General features: G+C 35.7%; 2 protein-coding genes across 2 annotated transcripts; one reads left to right on the top strand and one right to left on the bottom strand.

The window, feature by feature from the left end:
- Positions 1–459: 459 nt before the first annotated feature.
- LOC147511277 (protein disulfide isomerase-like 1-6) lies at positions 460–10,020 on the top strand. Its single transcript, XM_086602994.1, has 12 exons — positions 460–1,498; positions 1,577–1,706; positions 3,795–3,960; positions 4,665–4,783; positions 6,323–6,403; positions 6,495–6,584; positions 6,685–6,756; positions 6,847–6,915; positions 8,881–8,961; positions 9,094–9,228; positions 9,544–9,597; positions 9,681–10,020. Exons 1-12 carry the CDS (start codon positions 1,014–1,016, stop codon positions 9,795–9,797), a joined length of 1,599 nt encoding a protein of 532 aa, XP_086459120.1. The 5' UTR covers positions 460–1,013; the 3' UTR covers positions 9,798–10,020.
- A 919-nt stretch (positions 10,021–10,939) lies between these two features.
- On the bottom strand, positions 10,940–15,732 carry PLSP1 (plastidic type i signal peptidase 1). The gene is made up of 6 exons (XM_086602995.1): positions 15,235–15,732; positions 14,618–14,686; positions 14,471–14,539; positions 11,715–11,801; positions 11,513–11,580; positions 10,940–11,389 (listed from the first exon to the last, which is right to left on the bottom strand). The coding sequence occupies exons 1-6, from the start codon at positions 15,691–15,693 to the stop codon at positions 11,233–11,235; spliced, it is 909 nt and encodes a 302-aa protein (XP_086459121.1). The 5' UTR covers positions 15,694–15,732; the 3' UTR covers positions 10,940–11,232.
- Between the last annotated feature and the right edge of the window lie 757 nt (positions 15,733–16,489).

Raw genomic sequence — 16,489 nt, 5'->3', positions numbered from 1 at the left:
CATATGATTTTATTTTACTACTGTGTTTGATTTTAACTTTCAAGGCTGTCTTTGAGCCATTAAGCGTAGCACAATTTTGGGAATATGCACAAAAAGAGTTACATTGACTAGATATTGCTAGTATAACATTCGTTTTAGTCTTCATTGGAAAAAAAATTTGTTAAAGAACTCGATTTGGTTTGAGAGACTCGGAAAGAGGTACATGAAAGTTTTTTTGTAAAAAAAGGAAGAAGAAAAAAAAACTTAGGTTGGAAATGGAAGGAATCGAACCCTCAATTCTCATAGTCCGAAAGAGTTTTTGAGCTACACCTCCGTTCAGTTTTCCTAATTAATTCTATTTAAACCAATAGTTTAAAAATTGTCAAATGGGGTCTTGGCAACCGATTGTCGTCAGCTCCAGATATATAATGTACATAGCAAAATCATCTATAATAAACATTTTAAGTCTTCATGAGCAATGAGCAACACACTTTTTGAATAAAAATATAGAAATATTAGATGAAAACGATTTTGTTGTTTATCAAGTGAGCGGAACCGTTCAGAGCAGAGTGGTACGTGGCCTAAAATATTATTTGATAGGTTTCTGTTTGTTTTCATTCTCTCTTCTCATTTTCTTTGCAAAACACTCTTTTTTCTCTCTATATCTCTCTCATTTTTTTTCACCCACCCAAAGCCCTAATTCTATCGCAGCCCCGCTCATTCCCACTGCTTTGGGTATAATCTCAGTAACAAAAAAAAAAAATGTTACTTTAACACTCCTCATGCCCTTCAATTAGCAAACAGACTGATCTTGTTGGTATCATGCTTTGGTGGTATTTTAGTAAAAAGAAAGAAAATTGAGGGGACGTCTGTTTTCTGTTGATTTTTACTTTACGTGCGCAATCAAGTGCATGAGTTTAGGAACAGTTGCGGCTGTAAAGTCAAAAGTCAAACACAAACCAGTTCTCTCACTTTAACTTGTTTTTTAACAAACAAAACAGATCCCACTTGTTGATACCCATTTGCTAATAACCATGTCTAAAACAATCCCAATCTTTCTCACTTTGATTCTGTTGAGTTTCTTTATATCTGTAATGAGTACTGAACCTATGATAGATGATGACAATGATATAGAAGAGTTATTAGCAGTTGATGCAGAAGAAGAAGGAAACCAACAACAAGGAAATGAACTTAAGTCATCTCAAGAAGCTACTACTTTAACTAAAGCTCAGAGGATTGTACTTGAACTTAGTAATGAGAGGATTAAAGATGTTCTTGATGGAAATGAGTATGTTCTTGTTCTTGGTTATGCTCCTTGGTGTGGGAGAAGTGCAGAGTTGATGCCTCGATTCGCTGAGGCTGCGACCACTTTGAAGGAGATGGGCAGTCCTGTTTTGATGGCAAAGCTTGATGCTGAGCGGTACCCGAATGCCGCGTCGGGTCTTGGGATCAAAGGGTTTCCTACATTGCTTCTGTTTGTTAATGGGAGTTCTCAATCGTATACGGGTGGATTTACTTCGTAAGTTTGTTTGTAGAATTAAGATTGTTTGGTCCAATTCTAGTTTAGTTTCATTATTTTTGGAATGTTTTTATATAGGGAGGAGATTGTGATATGGGTGAGGAAAAGGACTGCTGTACCTATTATTAGACTAGCCTCTGTGCCGGAGGCGGAGAAGTTCATGGGCAAGTACCAGATGTTTGCAGTTGGTCTCTTTGGGAAATTTGAGGTACTGAGAATATTTTAATTGCACAATTAGTTATAATGTCATTGGCGAAATGTTCTTGATTGTTAATTCATCTTGTGGTATATGATAAATTTTTTGTTAACCGAAGTATCATGGACTAGAATGTATAACTTAGTTGTCGGTTTCTTTTGTAATTTCGATTTGTTCGGTTGGTTATACTATACTGATTCGTCTCGATTCAGCTATCACAAGTATGGTTTGATATGGATTGAATAGTTCTTTCTTGTTGGGAATGAAAAACACATAATATGGTTTTAATTTTTTTAGCTTTGTCTGAAGCTCTTTCAGTTCAGTTTTTAGTTTAATGTGGGAACCAAAACGTCTTGATTGGATCATTTGCGTTGGGCTTCATCTTGATATACCTAGAAACAATCAGTGCATATTAGAGGACCTCATGTTTGAAATCACTTCTCTAATTTTTTGACCTTCTAGTGATATATTAATGCTGACAATGAGTACGAAATATTCTGGAAAGCTGCTTCTAAAAACGCTAAAGGAGTTATTCCTTGTTTCTAGTGAAATTTCTGTATGAATCGGGCGTCCCTATTTCAGCAATGTCTACTTTTATATATATATAGATATGCTTGACAAAGTTGTGTGTTTGTTTCTTTTGTGGTGTTCAATTGGGCAATTGGCAAGCATTTTCTTAGGACACTCTTTCCACAGAACTGTGTTACTACTTTTATCCATTGATTCAAGACAAAAGGAACTGGGGAAGGATCACGTGGATTTTTTTTTTATTGTAACATAGACGTAAATTTTTTTCAGTTAAAGTTAATGAAGCAGGCTTAAGCTTGAGATCGTTTTCTCCTCCCTATACCATTTATTCTTCAAGGCTTTATCAGCCATGAAGAAAAAGAAAAAGAAAATGTGATTGTCATTTTGCATTGGGTTTAAGCGTCTGACACAGGATGTGATTTAGCGTTTGTTTCACTTGCGCTGTGTTTGAACGCACAAGCGGAATTTTACCTTGGGAATGTCTTGTCTTCATGAGATAGGACACATGTATTGGGAAGGCATGGGAAATGTTTGACATGATCAAAAACATTTGTAGGGAAGTTTTATGATAGTTTTTACATTAGGAATGGGAGAGTTTTTATGAAGAGCTACATGAAAGTCTTTTACGGTGTTGAGATTCTCTCATGTATGCTTCCTATCTCAAGAAAATTTGCACAAACATTGTAATTCCCTAAAAAATTCTATTCTGCAATGGAACATTCACTTAGTTTGTTACATATATATATGGGGAGGGATAGACCCACTCCCATTAGAGCCAGTCCCGAGCCACTCCATCGACTTACAAATTGAATTAAAACCCCATTTTTTGTGGATATGATCTTCTCACAATGGATAACAATCCCACAAAATTTCATCCTATTTGGATATGTCCAAACTTGCGAAGCTAGTGTTCAATTTTGAACATTTATCTAAAGGTCCAAAATTTTCCGATTTCATAATAACATTTGATTAGGTTAGACATATTTGAAATAGCCGAAATTTGGTGGACATGTTATTCTTGGTGGGGAGATCATATCTACAAAATATCAACCCTTAATTTAACTTGTCGGATGAGATATGGCTTTGTATGTTTAGTGAAATATGTTTGGTATTGCCTTTTGCGTTCATAGTTCAGATATTTCTTAATATTGTTGCAAGTTGCAACTACATAAATATTGAGTTACTACACAGCGTTGTTCTGTTAGGTCATTTATATTTAAAAATCTTTATATTGATTTTTTTCATGAGAATAATCCTGTGTAGCTTCAATGACAGTGTTAAGTTTTGCATGACTTACAAACTAATCATTAGGAAAGGCATGATGAATAAATCTATAGGATCACCCACTGTTTTTTTGTTTTTTGTTTTCGTGGGGATGTTTGATTTTGTATCAGCTTTGTCTTGTTTTACTTCTCTTCCTTTGGCATGTACTTTTCTTTGTAAATTTCAATCTAATATAATAGGTATATGTTGTTAGTAACCTGCTAATCCTGGTGAATACTCCCTTTTACTTATACATCAGTTAAGCAGTGCAATACTGAATTTGATGAACGAGGAGCTTGTTTTTGGCAGGGAGACAAATATGAAGAATTCACAAAGGCAGCAGTTGCTGACAATGAAATCCAGTTTGCTGAAACTAGCAGCACTGAAATCGCTGAAGTTCTCTTTCCAGATAGGAATGCTAAAGATATTTTTCTTGGCCTTGTCAAAAGCGAGCCAGAAAAGTATGTGAGATTTGGTAAGTTGTTGGTTTCACAGTATACAGTATGTTATTATTTCTATTGCGGCTCTTGGTACTGAAATGCAACGGTATTTCTTGCTTTCAACACCGCCAATTTATGTTAAGAAAGTATCTTTTTGCTTATACTTTTCATCAAATGAATTTGATTTGGTTTAACATCTTTAATTTATGGTGTCAAAGGAAGTTTCAAGGTGAATACTTTCGTGTATGAATTAAATCAATTAATTCTTCCTAGAAATAGAGTTTTGAACTGATCATACCACCTGGCTAACAAGACTTAATAATTAAAGAAAGTTTGTTTGCTTTAGTTACCTACACTTTTGAGTATGCTAATTCAAATTCAACTTCCCTGGCTATAGCGTATACACTGACCTCTGGCCCAGCCCATAGAGTCTGGCCTGAAACTTTTGTTGAATGAATTGCTTATAACAAAAGAATGAAAGAAGGAGATGAATCATGTTTGAGTGAACCAACCGCCTACACAGTAAAGTAGCACACAGCCTTTTTCATGTGTGATTGTCCAATTGCATGTGTAATACATCATACAATGTGAGACACGTGGACTCCCTGAGATCAAGTGGTGGGGCAGACTGCCTTCCATGTATGATAGATGGTTTGGCTATGTAGACCGAACGGTGTTGGTTTGTTATTATACGTAATAAAAATGATCCTAGTTACTACTTACATGTTTCGTTCTGCAGATGACGCATTTGAAAAAGAAAAGATGCTGGAATTCCTGGAATATAACAAGTTTCCTCTAGTTACTGTGATGACTGAAATGAATTCTGTCAAAATCCACTCCAGCCCTTTAAAACTCCAGGTTAATATTCATCTTCCTTAGTCTTGTTTCTGCCTCTACCCATGTTTTATATTTTCAGTCTGTAGACTCTCTCTCTCTCTCTCTCTCTCTCTCTCTCTCTCTCTGTATCTTTATGTTTTTTTTATAAAAGTCCTCTAACATTTATTAGTTTTATAATGAAGGACATTAAACTGAGTTTGAGCACCATGAGTCTATGACTCTTTTGATCGATAAATGAACAAAATGGAGAGAAGAACGAAAATCTAACAGGAAAAATGAATTTACAAAAGTCATCTGAAACTAGTGGAAAGTTCACAGCTTTTTATCTTGGAGGTTTTTACATGCAGACGACTATCTGTATCTACAGTTTATAAGATATATTCCTATCTTGTATATTATATGTTCGTGTTTTTTGCAATGCTTGGAGAGAAAGATATAAACAGGAATGAGTGCAAGAGAAGGGAAGCAAAGTAACTTCAGTAAGTATGAGGGAGAACTGCTCCAAATGGGAAAATATTGAACATTATACCCATTTTGCTAATCAAAGAAAGAGTTTCATTAGTGTGGAAAAGCCCACAATATTTTTGAGAATTTCGAAATTGTTGAACTGTTAGCTTATACGTATTCTGAATTCCAGCGTCTTTTGAACTGATTTAGTTCTGCAAACGTATATCAGTGTCCTATTCAAATGTGTTTGTTCGCTCTTAATGTTCCAGCCTTTTGGTCAATTGTCCTGGAACTTGGGAGATTGAACGCTTCATGGGATTGAGCAACTTCGTATCTAACAACAAATAAGCAATGCAAACACTTATTGTTAATATATATTCAGATAGGAGAAAGGTTTAGAAGCAAAGCATTTAAAAAGTAGCACCAGTGCTACCTTTGAGCAGTCTGGAAAAACTTTTGTAAGCATGCAATCCAAGATAGTTGGAGAGGAATATTTTGGAATCTTCTGTTTCCAGTATATTTAGATTTTGTACGAAAGGAGCCGTAGAATTTTGGAAAAGAAGCCACAATTATAATCTACTGCTCAATTTTTAAGCAATGCATCAGGTGGTGGAAACAGAAGTATCATAGAAATTTAATGATAAACAATAGTTGCTTCACAAAGTACTGCTAAACGATCCATATATAGGGATCACCTCCCCTTTGTTCGCGGTATAATATATTTTGTGGAGGGCTTGAGATACCTCATAATAGTATTTGATACTTTGGAAGGGGGGATGGAAGAAAGGAGTTCAGCTTCACCACCAGTCAAAACGGACCTGAGGAAGTTTTCTTTCCATTATTTGAAACTATTTTGTTATTTGGGGTTTCATGGATCTTTATGCCACTGACCCACTGAAAAAAACCTTTTGCTTGTTAGCCTTCTACTTTATTTATTGTAAGAGAATCATGTCCCTGGATTGTTCGCATATCCCGTACCATTACAAAATCCATCCTTAAATGTCTATATGGGCCAACTTTCATGACAATTACGATGAATTAGTCAAGCTTAGTGTTGGCCAATGAACAAGTCCAGCTTGGTGTCCTTTAATGTTTCCAATCCATTTTTTTCAGGTTATCATCTTTGCTGAGGAAGATGACTTTAAGAACCTTATTTTGCTTCTTCAAAATGTTGCTAGAAAGTTTCAATCAAAGGTGTGTATTCCGCCTAAATTGAACCTACTGAAGAGGTTGCTACAGTCACTACAGGTTTTGTTCAATTGTTAATTTTTTCTTCTGGATGCAGATAATGTTTATATACGTAGATATTGCAGAGGAGAACCTTGCGAAGCCTTTTTTGACTTTATTTGGGCTTGAAGAATCGGATAAAACTGTTGTGAGTGTTGTTGGACTGATCTTATGCTTTTCCGCCCTATTGCAGTTGTCATTAGTAAGCTAGATTGAGTAACACCTTCTAATTTATGTGTTCCTGATAGGTGGTTGCATTTGATAACAAGAGAAGCTCGAAATACTTATTAGAGTCAGATCCAACACCAAGCAATTTAGAAGTAAGTGTTTTTTATCCCTCCTAATGATCTTCCTTCCAAGAAGAAAGAGAGTGGGGTGTCTAAGTTTCTTTTTTGTATGGGCTGCTGTAGGATTTCTGCTCAGGACTTCTGCATGGTACTTTGTCTACATACTTCAAATCTCAATCAATATCAGATAATGTAAGCAACAACTCTATTGAGTTTCTCTAAAGTTCTTATTTGTTTTTTTGGCTTGGTAAAGTGAAATATCATTAATAAAGGAGAAGTAGGCTGAGGAGGCCTACATTACAAGAAAGAAACAATAACTTAAAACATTTACAGTAAAAGAAACTACATAAGAAAAAATCAAGAATTGCACCATCACCACATGTCTAAGAATATAAGACGATCCCACCTAGCTACAAAAGACTCAAAGAAACATCCTCTAAACTCTTTGAAGACTTTAGACCACTGATATAATCCCACCTACTATTTATCGATAGAATCGTCTTCTTAAACGAAACTGAGATGCCATCAAAGTGACGACGGTTTTGCTCCAGCCAAATGCCCCACATGATCGCAAAAGGTAATAAGCTCCACAGATGATTTCCTGAAGAAGAGAATGGACCATGACTAAGTCACTCTAGATTCTAGAAGAAAAGCAAACCATATTTTCCAAGAAAAAAGGGCACCAAAGAAAGACATGATTTACAGACTCACTATTCTTTCCACACAACTGACAATAATTGACCAAATACATTTTACGCTTACGCCGCTTGAGATTGTCTATGGTGAGGATGCGTTCCAAGGATGCACACCATGCAAAGAAAGCAATCTTGGAAGGAATTTTGGATTTCCAAATAATAGGACCAGGAAAATCATGGATAAGAACATGACTATTAGAATTAGACAACCAAGAAAGGATATTTCCAATCATAAGTTCTTATTTGTGACTTCAAAGTTAACATTTTTCCATTGAGAGTCCAGATGTGACAATATTACGAGATTCCTGACTGTGACATTAAGGAAGTCTTGAAAGCACTATGAAAGCCTGAAAGGGAGAGAGATTGTTTTTTAATAAAATTTGAAAGGTTTGACATATCTCATTGACACAAATTGCAACATTGTGGTAAATTTATTCAGTGAAACTCTGATTTGTAATATTACAAGACCTTGCCTGATCTGTTAGTGAAGAGAGTTATGTCTTTGACAGTTTAGACTTTGAGTCCTATTATTCTTGTAGTACAATACATTGTGATGTTCTACGGTTCTAGTTCTATCTACCATCTTGGAATGTATGATTTTCATGTTGAAAATACCGATACAGGACTTTGCATGACAGCTTGACACTTGGATTAGAATGTTGAAGTTGGCTAACAATGGAGTCCCAAATTTAAGTTAAATTTTGATAATCTTAATTGTTAGGTCAGCCCTGAGAATGGTGGGACTTGGGGGAGAGGAATTATCTTGTTTTTAAAGTTACGTAACTAATAACAACTTTTTTTAGTGTGTTTTAAGGAGTTGAGTGTTACTACATTGACACAGAAAAATGACACATTCAACCAACATCATCATGTCAAAAAGATGATACATGTCTTATATCATCGTGATACATGAGATATATCATCTTCCATGTTACTGTGTCGGTTGTCTGTCATTTTTCTGTGTCAGTGTAGAATTAGTGTTAAGGGGTCATACAATTATATTTCATCTATTAATAACATGAAATACAGATCCTCCTCGACGCTAATGTTGGAGGAGACTCAAGCCAATGACCTATCTACTTTTCTAATACCATGGTAATACAGCAAGGGGTAGGAAAACACCTACGAGAGTACACCTAGGGGCTGGGTACGTGCCCATCAGAAAAGTTACCCTTTTAGAGCTGTCTCTGCCCGTAATCAGAAAACTAACATTGAAGCAGTCTCGTTGATTTTTGACTTCTCTTTCCTTTATTAATGATGGTCGTTTTGTGTTATTTGTCCATTATTGTTATTATTCTTTTGTATTTCCCATCACATGCTTCCTGACTTGCTCAAATTGGTATTATCTAATATGTATGAATCTGATTTCAAAGTTGAAGGTCATTTATGGTTTTACTTTTAAATCAAATGTTCTTTTATATGTGGATGTTGAGATTGTTTGGAACTTTTGATGAAACCACAGAAGAATGCAACCGTTCAGACTGTTGTAGGGAGGACATTCAGTGATTTGGTCTTGAAGAGTCCCCAGAATGTTCTTCTTGAGGTTTGTAGTCTTGATCTATTCGTCACTCTGCAGTTAATACTTTATTTCTGTTAGCTTGTTTGTGTTCAAACCATTAGCTTTCATATCCTATTTTAAGTATTGTAAATATGGGGGTATTTTCATCTAATGAAGGTGCATACGCCGTGGTGCATCAACTGTGAGTCCACAAGCAAGCAAGTAGAGAAGCTAGCTAAGCACTTCAAAGGGTTAGATGATTTAATAATCGCAAGAATAGATGCTTCTTCAAATGAACATCAAGAACTGCAGGTAAAGGTTAATAAAATATCTCTATTTTTGTATGTTACTACCTGTTTTCTATCTCATGAAAAATGAGGAAATTTTGCTTTTGTAAGAAGGGTACATGATTTAGTAGTTTTTTTTTTTTTTTTTTGGTACATGATTAAGCTACCTGTTTTCTATCTCTATTTTTTTTTTAGTGGTACATGATTGAGCAAGAAAAAATATAGTCGCAGTGCTAATTAAGAACTGATTTACATACTATTGAGGAAAATAGAAGTAAATTGTTTTATAGTAGTGGCAATGGTGGTGTTGAAATTGAACACATTGTATTAACTTTTGCAGGTAGATGAATTCCCGTCACTTCTGTTTTACCCATCTGGAAACAAATCAAACCCGGTAAACTACATTTGACATTTGTACTTTTTCCATTTTCACTAAACCTCTAATATTACAATATCTGAAATCCTTTAATTATGCAGATCAAACTACCCACCAAGTCAAGTTCGAAGGAATTAGCTGCACTAGTAAAGAAATATCTGAGAGCTGAGGTTAGAGGAATTTCAACTGATGATCAAACAACCAAAGACGAACTTTAAATCAGTAAAATCCGACTAGAAAGTTGTCGGGAAAATACCGACAACTCAGGGGTTAGTACGTAGTAGATAACTTAGAAACATATACAAAGCAACGTCTATAGTTATTTTAGGCTTACATGGTGTTGTCTCTGTTTATTGATCATAATATTAACATATTCGTGTACGAGGCAACATTTTGTCCAATTTAAATTGATTGTTTATATAGGTGGTCGTTCTAGTCTTAGTGTGAGAAATCTTAAAATATATCAGTTTTATATTGGAACTGTTTATCGAAAAAAATAAAATTGGCGGCTTCAATCTATATTTATGAGTGGTTTGTGCTCCGTATATGTGAAAAGAAAAAATTATCGTGATACTACTTTGCGATTGTTCCGACTTCTGACTGCTTTGTGCAAAAAGTTGTAGTTGTTCTTCAAGCAAAGACAGAATCCGAAAACGAGCACTCGAGTGTGTCTTCAAGATGAAAGAGAATAAAGATTGGTTTTTCCAATAGTTCAACCACAAGCTGTATTTCGAAAAGATGTTAGTGACAACTGCGCCAATAGCCACTATTTGTTACCTTTTAATGGTATGCTGCCTTGGCCACTACGTCATGATGCACGTAACATTAACTGTTATCATAGTTAACTAATGTTGCAGTTGGTAATTGTTTCGTCGGGATGGGTGGCACTAGAGCAGCAACTATCTTCGATGGTGCAAAGAAACTTTCCATTCATATGGATTACCCCGATTTACCCCCCACTGGATTGGAAATTAGGATCTTGCCGGGGGTAGACCCGGGGGTGGGATAATCCTGGTTAACCCTAAAACAATACGAAGGCATGGATGTCAAGTGGATCAGGGGAATTTGGTTGGGTAAGACGGTAAGAGTGGTACCTAGCATGACGGGAATTAGTTGGGCCATGGGTGAGTTTGGCTGGATAAAAGTGACAGGGAAGACAGGAGTGTTAAAAAAAGTGAACGAAACAACACAAAAGGGAAGCTAAAAATGTAATTTAAAAAACTCGATCATTAAAAGGAGTTGGGCAAACTCTGGGACACAAACACAACCTAACACAAGATAAAAAAAAAACTGAACAGAACTAAAATGGCGTCCAATGAATATGTATACAGAAGATGTCTAAAGTTCTTTGGAGAGTGCATGCCTATAATAGAGATTGTTTTTATAAAATGGTTAAAGTTTCTATCAAATGTAATATAACGTATCAGTGTGTGAAGAATGAAGTACAACAAATAACACAAGGATCAATCTACACTATTATAACAAGACGCACCCAGAAACCTGTCTGAAAAATGGTTACTCGGTTCTCTTGCCTATTTCCTCTCCCGTGAAGTATTATAACTCCATCAATGAAGACAAAAGTTGACACCTCGTAACACTATCTGAGACCAGAAGCACGACATCAAAAACACAATTCATCAGCAAACTGGTTGCTCATGAAGATGCTGGGCTGCTTTCTTGCTTCTGATCAGAACTGCTCTCTGGTTTCTGATCAGCACAACCACCATCCAAAACTGTGCTGCCAATCCTAGTTGGTGGCCAATAACGAAATATCGATCTTCCTATTATATTTTTGGCAGGAAGAGGACCCCTGCACAAAGATAAAAAATACCGAGTTGGCAAAGAAAATTCAAAATGGGAGACCATTCAAGTCATACAAACACAAAATCATTTAATAGGACTGCAGCAACATAGACCTTAAGGAATTTATTACCATATGTGTGAGTCATAGCTGTTATTGCGGTTATCACCCATAACAAAAACAAAGTTCTCTGGTACACGCTGCAATGTAACAAAGCATAACGATTACAATATAATAAGTGCCAAACTTACTTTGCATTACAGAATATTATTGTTATGCTAACAGTGGGTGCACTTCAGTAAATTCATATAATATCCACATGACAATTACTTACTATTGGTGTCATGTCATAAGAAGGTGACTCCAGAATGAAACTTTCATCTCTATCAACCCCATTTACCATTAGCTTTCCATTATGAACCTGCAAAAAAAAGAGAATCAGTTTGTCTCTACATAATGGCTCTCCGACAAATTGGACTATTTTATGTTCTTGTTGTTTTTATACCAAGACTGGACAAAACCCTAATAGAATTACATTGTCGATCAGCAACAACAGTGTGTGCAAACCATCACTGGTTTGTGGTTGACCAAGCCGTTGGCATGGTTTGCTATGCTATGATGCAGGATTCTTGATTAACTAACCATTACAGACTAAATTCTTTGTCACATGCGAAAAGTCAAAAATCTCAAATTCAGTCGATGACATAAAAATCACATCTATTCAGATTTATTACTAAATTTGTCAGGGAAGAGGCTAGGCCTGGAATCAGAGTCATACATTGCTTAGTTAAGGAAGATTTCTAGAATAAGGATCTTGTTGCGCTCTGGGATCACTGGATGATGATCTTGTGGGACGGATACAAATAACAGGAGGCTCATTTGTTCTTGGGAGCAATTTTGATTTGGTTAGAGTCTGTGAAGAAGCGATCTTAAAATGTCGTCTCCTGCCGTGTTACCACTAGGAAAAGTGGTGTATCATGACAGATCTTTCTAAAACAACGAGATGTAGAATACTACACCTCCACATTGATAGAGACTTTTAGGAGCACTATACGAGTTTATAAGACATGAGACGGGAGTCTCACAAGACAAAACCTGGACTATCGTGTTTTGTGAAGGCATACAGTGTAAGTTTTACAAAGTGGTGCAGATAAACAAATCACAAATGTACCAACACATCTACCCCTAAACCGTTTTTCTTTCTTTTTTTTTTCTCGAGAAAGGAAGACATAATTTTATTAATAAACTGTAATGTACATCATCAAGTTCCCTGCAGCTCTACGCTCTTGTAGCCTATTGAACTTGAATCTCACAAGTCCAGGGGCAATTTCATGAAATACAAGCATTATCAACTGGGTAAAGCAAACTAGATTGAAGGCACTGAATTGATAAGACACTAACAGGGACGGAGTACAAGGAAAACCCGAGCAAAATAATATGCTAACAACCAGTGATTTTATCTCATTCTAGTAAGATGTATACCAGAACAGCTTTGAAAGGAAACCAACGAAATCATCCTGTGTTTTAAAAAGACTCAACCCGAATTACACCTAAAGCTTTTAGTTACGGTGTCCATGCTCTAACCTTTCAACCAATTAAGATAACATTTGCTAGATCGTAAAGCTGCAAATAAAATAGGTCATACAGGGCTTACACCAAAAGTGAAGAAATACAAGCTATTGCGCAGACTCATCCAAAAGGTTTAGGACCTGTGTCCAACACGTAGTTAGTCCGAGACTAACTGTGATACTTATATTTTCTTTTATTCAATCATAGAACATTGATAAGCTCATATAATACATTCTGCCCTTTGAATTGAGTAATTCTTCACAGCCAGCATAATCATGTATGCTCTTATTACAGAGAATTTATTAATACTGTACTCCATATCCAAATTGAAGATATACAATAAGATCAGCCTTTATTTTCACGTTATTTGAAACCTGATGATGAGTCCCAGAATCCAATTTTTGGACTTTTCCCAAATCTGGCATTCCATGCCCGAGTTGGATTCGAATATAAGTATCATTGTCCAAGCAAAAAAATACTATAGTTTAGTAGTATCTTCATGTAGCATACATTCTATATAATAGAGCTCTACAATAACTACCGCTATATCCATAATACAACGTGAACAAAGAAGTACAGACATACATAAGCCCTTGTTGAAAGATGCGTCCATCTTTTGCTAATTTAACAGATTTTGAATATCACACAACACTTTGAGGTGAAAGTATCTCCTGTAAAATTCTAAAAAGTTGTTGGTCAACGGAATGCCATCAAACAAGATGTTTGCACTGGACCAGTGTTAATTCATATGTAAGGACCCATTAGTGGAAAGTGTGATGATGCATTAGTCAAATGAAGGCAAACTTCGTATAATAACATTATACCCGCTTTTATTTATGATATTGAACACTGGGACGCGGAAGCCATTGTTGAAACAAGTGTATTACAATTATCAATGTTAGAAAAAATAGATACATGAGAAAAGGTTAAAACTTAAAAGAAGAGTACAGTTCAGTGATCTAGGAACTTCGCATACGGGGGATAAAATAATATGGTTAAGGAATCTATAGTTAGGAGTTAGGAACACTACCAACACTGAGACGAAACGAAACACATACAAGTTGAGAGTTTCATAAATTTTAGACTACACAATGTAAGTTGAGATAATAAGAAGAGTTTGGAGATATATTTCTCATATTCGTAAGAACGGAAGGACCGGATTCATGCTGTCAATCTAAATAATTCGACAAAGCACAAAATTGCTGATGTAGATTATAATATAAATCATAAAATGAGGACAAAGGAAACTCAAAAGTATGTGTCACCTATGTTATCTTAGATTGGTACAACTTATAATAATATTTGAAACCCCAAACCCTTAACACTCCCATTCGCTGGTGAAGTTAGAAATAGATCCCAAAACCGTGGGTCCCACGTCCCACTGAATAGGCTTGACCAGTAGGACACTGGGCACTTACTTTCTTATATTCCGGGGAAAAACGAAAAGGAAAACACATATTATCATTTTAAAAAACTGCAAGCTCAAAAGACAGAATACTTTGTAAAGTTTGGTGAGGGTACCTCGACGACATCACCTTCCTTGGCAACAATTCTTTTAATGAATACATCCGAATCAGTATAACCTACCTCCTGCAAAAACTTACACAACCAAACTTAAAAACACAACACTTCAGTCAAATAGTGGATTTTTAAAGGTAAAACGTATACCTGCAAGACTGGTGGGCTTTTAAAAATAACTATATCATTTGGACATGGCTTTCTGAAATAGTATGATACCTGTTGACAAAATACAAATGTGGATTACTTGTAGAAAAAAAAACCCTCAACATGAACAGATGGACGATATACATGCATTTGAAGTGCGTTACCAATTTACAAATAATGTTGACACTTCACATTGTTATTGTATAACTTACTTGATTAAGAAAACATAATTTACACTTCAACATTAAGGATTTGACATCTGCTAAATGTATGCATTGATGCAAACATAGAGCTTACAAGCTAATGCGCTGTAAAGCACAACTTGCAGACAAAACACGTATTTGACTATTGTCATTTTGGTGTCACCATGATCACAATCTGAGAAATAAAAATTCATAGTTAATACTAGTAAATCCACACGCATTGAACAACCTACAAAATGGCATTGTCAGTTTGTCACCCAATTACCAGAGCTTTTTATTTATTTATTTTGGTTTATTAGTACCTAATTTAGTAAAGGCACATTACCACTGCCTCCAATTTCTATTAAAGTTTATGATTTCAAATTCCCAACTATTTAACAAAAACAAAACAGTGCAAAAAAAAAAAAAAAAGTATACCTTTTCAGCAACAATTCGATCACCAACATCAAATGTAGGATACATGGACAAAGAAGGAATAAATCTAGGCTCCGCTATAAAAGAGCGAAACGCAAGCGATACAGCTAGTGCAAGAAAAACCGTTATCGCATCATCTGAAGTAACATCTAACCAATCAGGAAATATCCCATTCTTCTCCTTCTTCTCAACTTTCCCATCATCCCCATCTCCATCTCCACCACCTCCAGTATTCTCCGACTCCAAGTTTGGTTTTTTAGACTCTTCAACTGGTTCTTTAATTCCATTACGCTGAAATTTTAGTCTTTGAAAATGGGTTTTGGGTTTAAACCGTAGAAAAGAAGGGGTTTTGGAGAAAAGTGTGTGAGGGAACTGACTTGGAGTTGAAGTAATGGGATTGAAATTTGAGATTTTGAAGGAAGAAGAAGGAGAAGTTGGAGGGAAGAAGTGTAAAGAAGTCATTTTTTTTTTCCCTCTATCTAAAAATAGGCAGCAAAGATAAAGCCGTTAAAGTGGTTAAAAATTCATATTTTTGGTGATCTAGTGGGGTCTGTCTTACGAATGCTTTGAATAGAACCGCTTTCTGTCCGTCACATGTGTCACAGTCATAGTACTTTGTCAAAATTACGAGCTTTCTGTTTCTTGCTTCTTCATCGACACTATAAAATAAGAGTCCGGTTCCTCTATAACCGGTACACCGGGTACAGAGATAATCTCTGTAACCGTGTTATTTCACTGTTAAAACTGTGTCGAGATATACAACACAAGAAATTTGAGGTCGAGGTCTCTATTTTGAGGCAAATATATGTATTTCGAGACGATCCAACGGTTAAATAACACGGTTACAGAGATTAATCTCTGTACCCAGTTATAGAGGAACCGGACTCATAAAAGAAAAGAGTACTGATACGTGATAAACAAACCGACATACTATCAGATCAACATTTGTATAAAACTTTAGTTTGTAAGATAGGCTTAATTGAACGAGCTCGTTATATGAACTCCACTTTAATTATATGAACTCCAAATGAATTGAAATGCCAAATATACATGTAAACCAGTTATTCTTTCAAAAGAAATTGGTCCCAAGGGCCATTCCCTGGTGAAAATCACTTTAAGAACTATCGTTTTTTTTTAACAGGGAGTGACTCTCAAGGACCAAACTGCCGAAAAAGTAACTTTCAACACCATTTTTTTTTAATCACTCACAAGAATCGGGTAGATGAAATGTCAAATATACCATTGACACGAATAAAAA

This window comes from Coptis chinensis, chromosome 3, assembly GCF_015680905.1.
Source record: "Coptis chinensis isolate HL-2020 chromosome 3, ASM1568090v1, whole genome shotgun sequence".
NCBI lineage: Eukaryota > Viridiplantae > Streptophyta > Magnoliopsida > Ranunculales > Ranunculaceae > Coptis > Coptis chinensis.
Note: the sequence above shows the minus strand (reverse complement) of the source record. Positions and strands in the feature narration are given on the sequence as shown.

Excerpts from the sequence above, each read along its gene's own strand:
- PLSP1 (XM_086602995.1), bottom strand. The coding sequence starts at position 15,693 with ATGACTTCTTTACACTTCTTCCCTCCAACTTCTCCTTCTTCTTCCTTC. Across the intron at positions 14,540-14,617 it reads AAAGCCCACCAGTCTTGCAG|GAGGTAGGTTATACTGATTC; the intron begins GTATACGTTTTA and ends AAGTTTTTGCAG. Across the intron at positions 11,581-11,714 it reads CTTATGACATGACACCAATA|CGTGTACCAGAGAACTTTGT; the intron begins GTAAGTAATTGT and ends GTTACATTGCAG.
- LOC147511277 (XM_086602994.1), top strand. The coding sequence starts at position 1,014 with ATGTCTAAAACAATCCCAATCTTTCTCACTTTGATTCTGTTGAGTTTC. Across the intron at positions 1,499-1,576 it reads TATACGGGTGGATTTACTTC|GGAGGAGATTGTGATATGGG; the intron begins GTAAGTTTGTTT and ends GTTTTTATATAG. Across the intron at positions 3,961-4,664 it reads AGAAAAGTATGTGAGATTTG|ATGACGCATTTGAAAAAGAA; the intron begins GTAAGTTGTTGG and ends TTCGTTCTGCAG.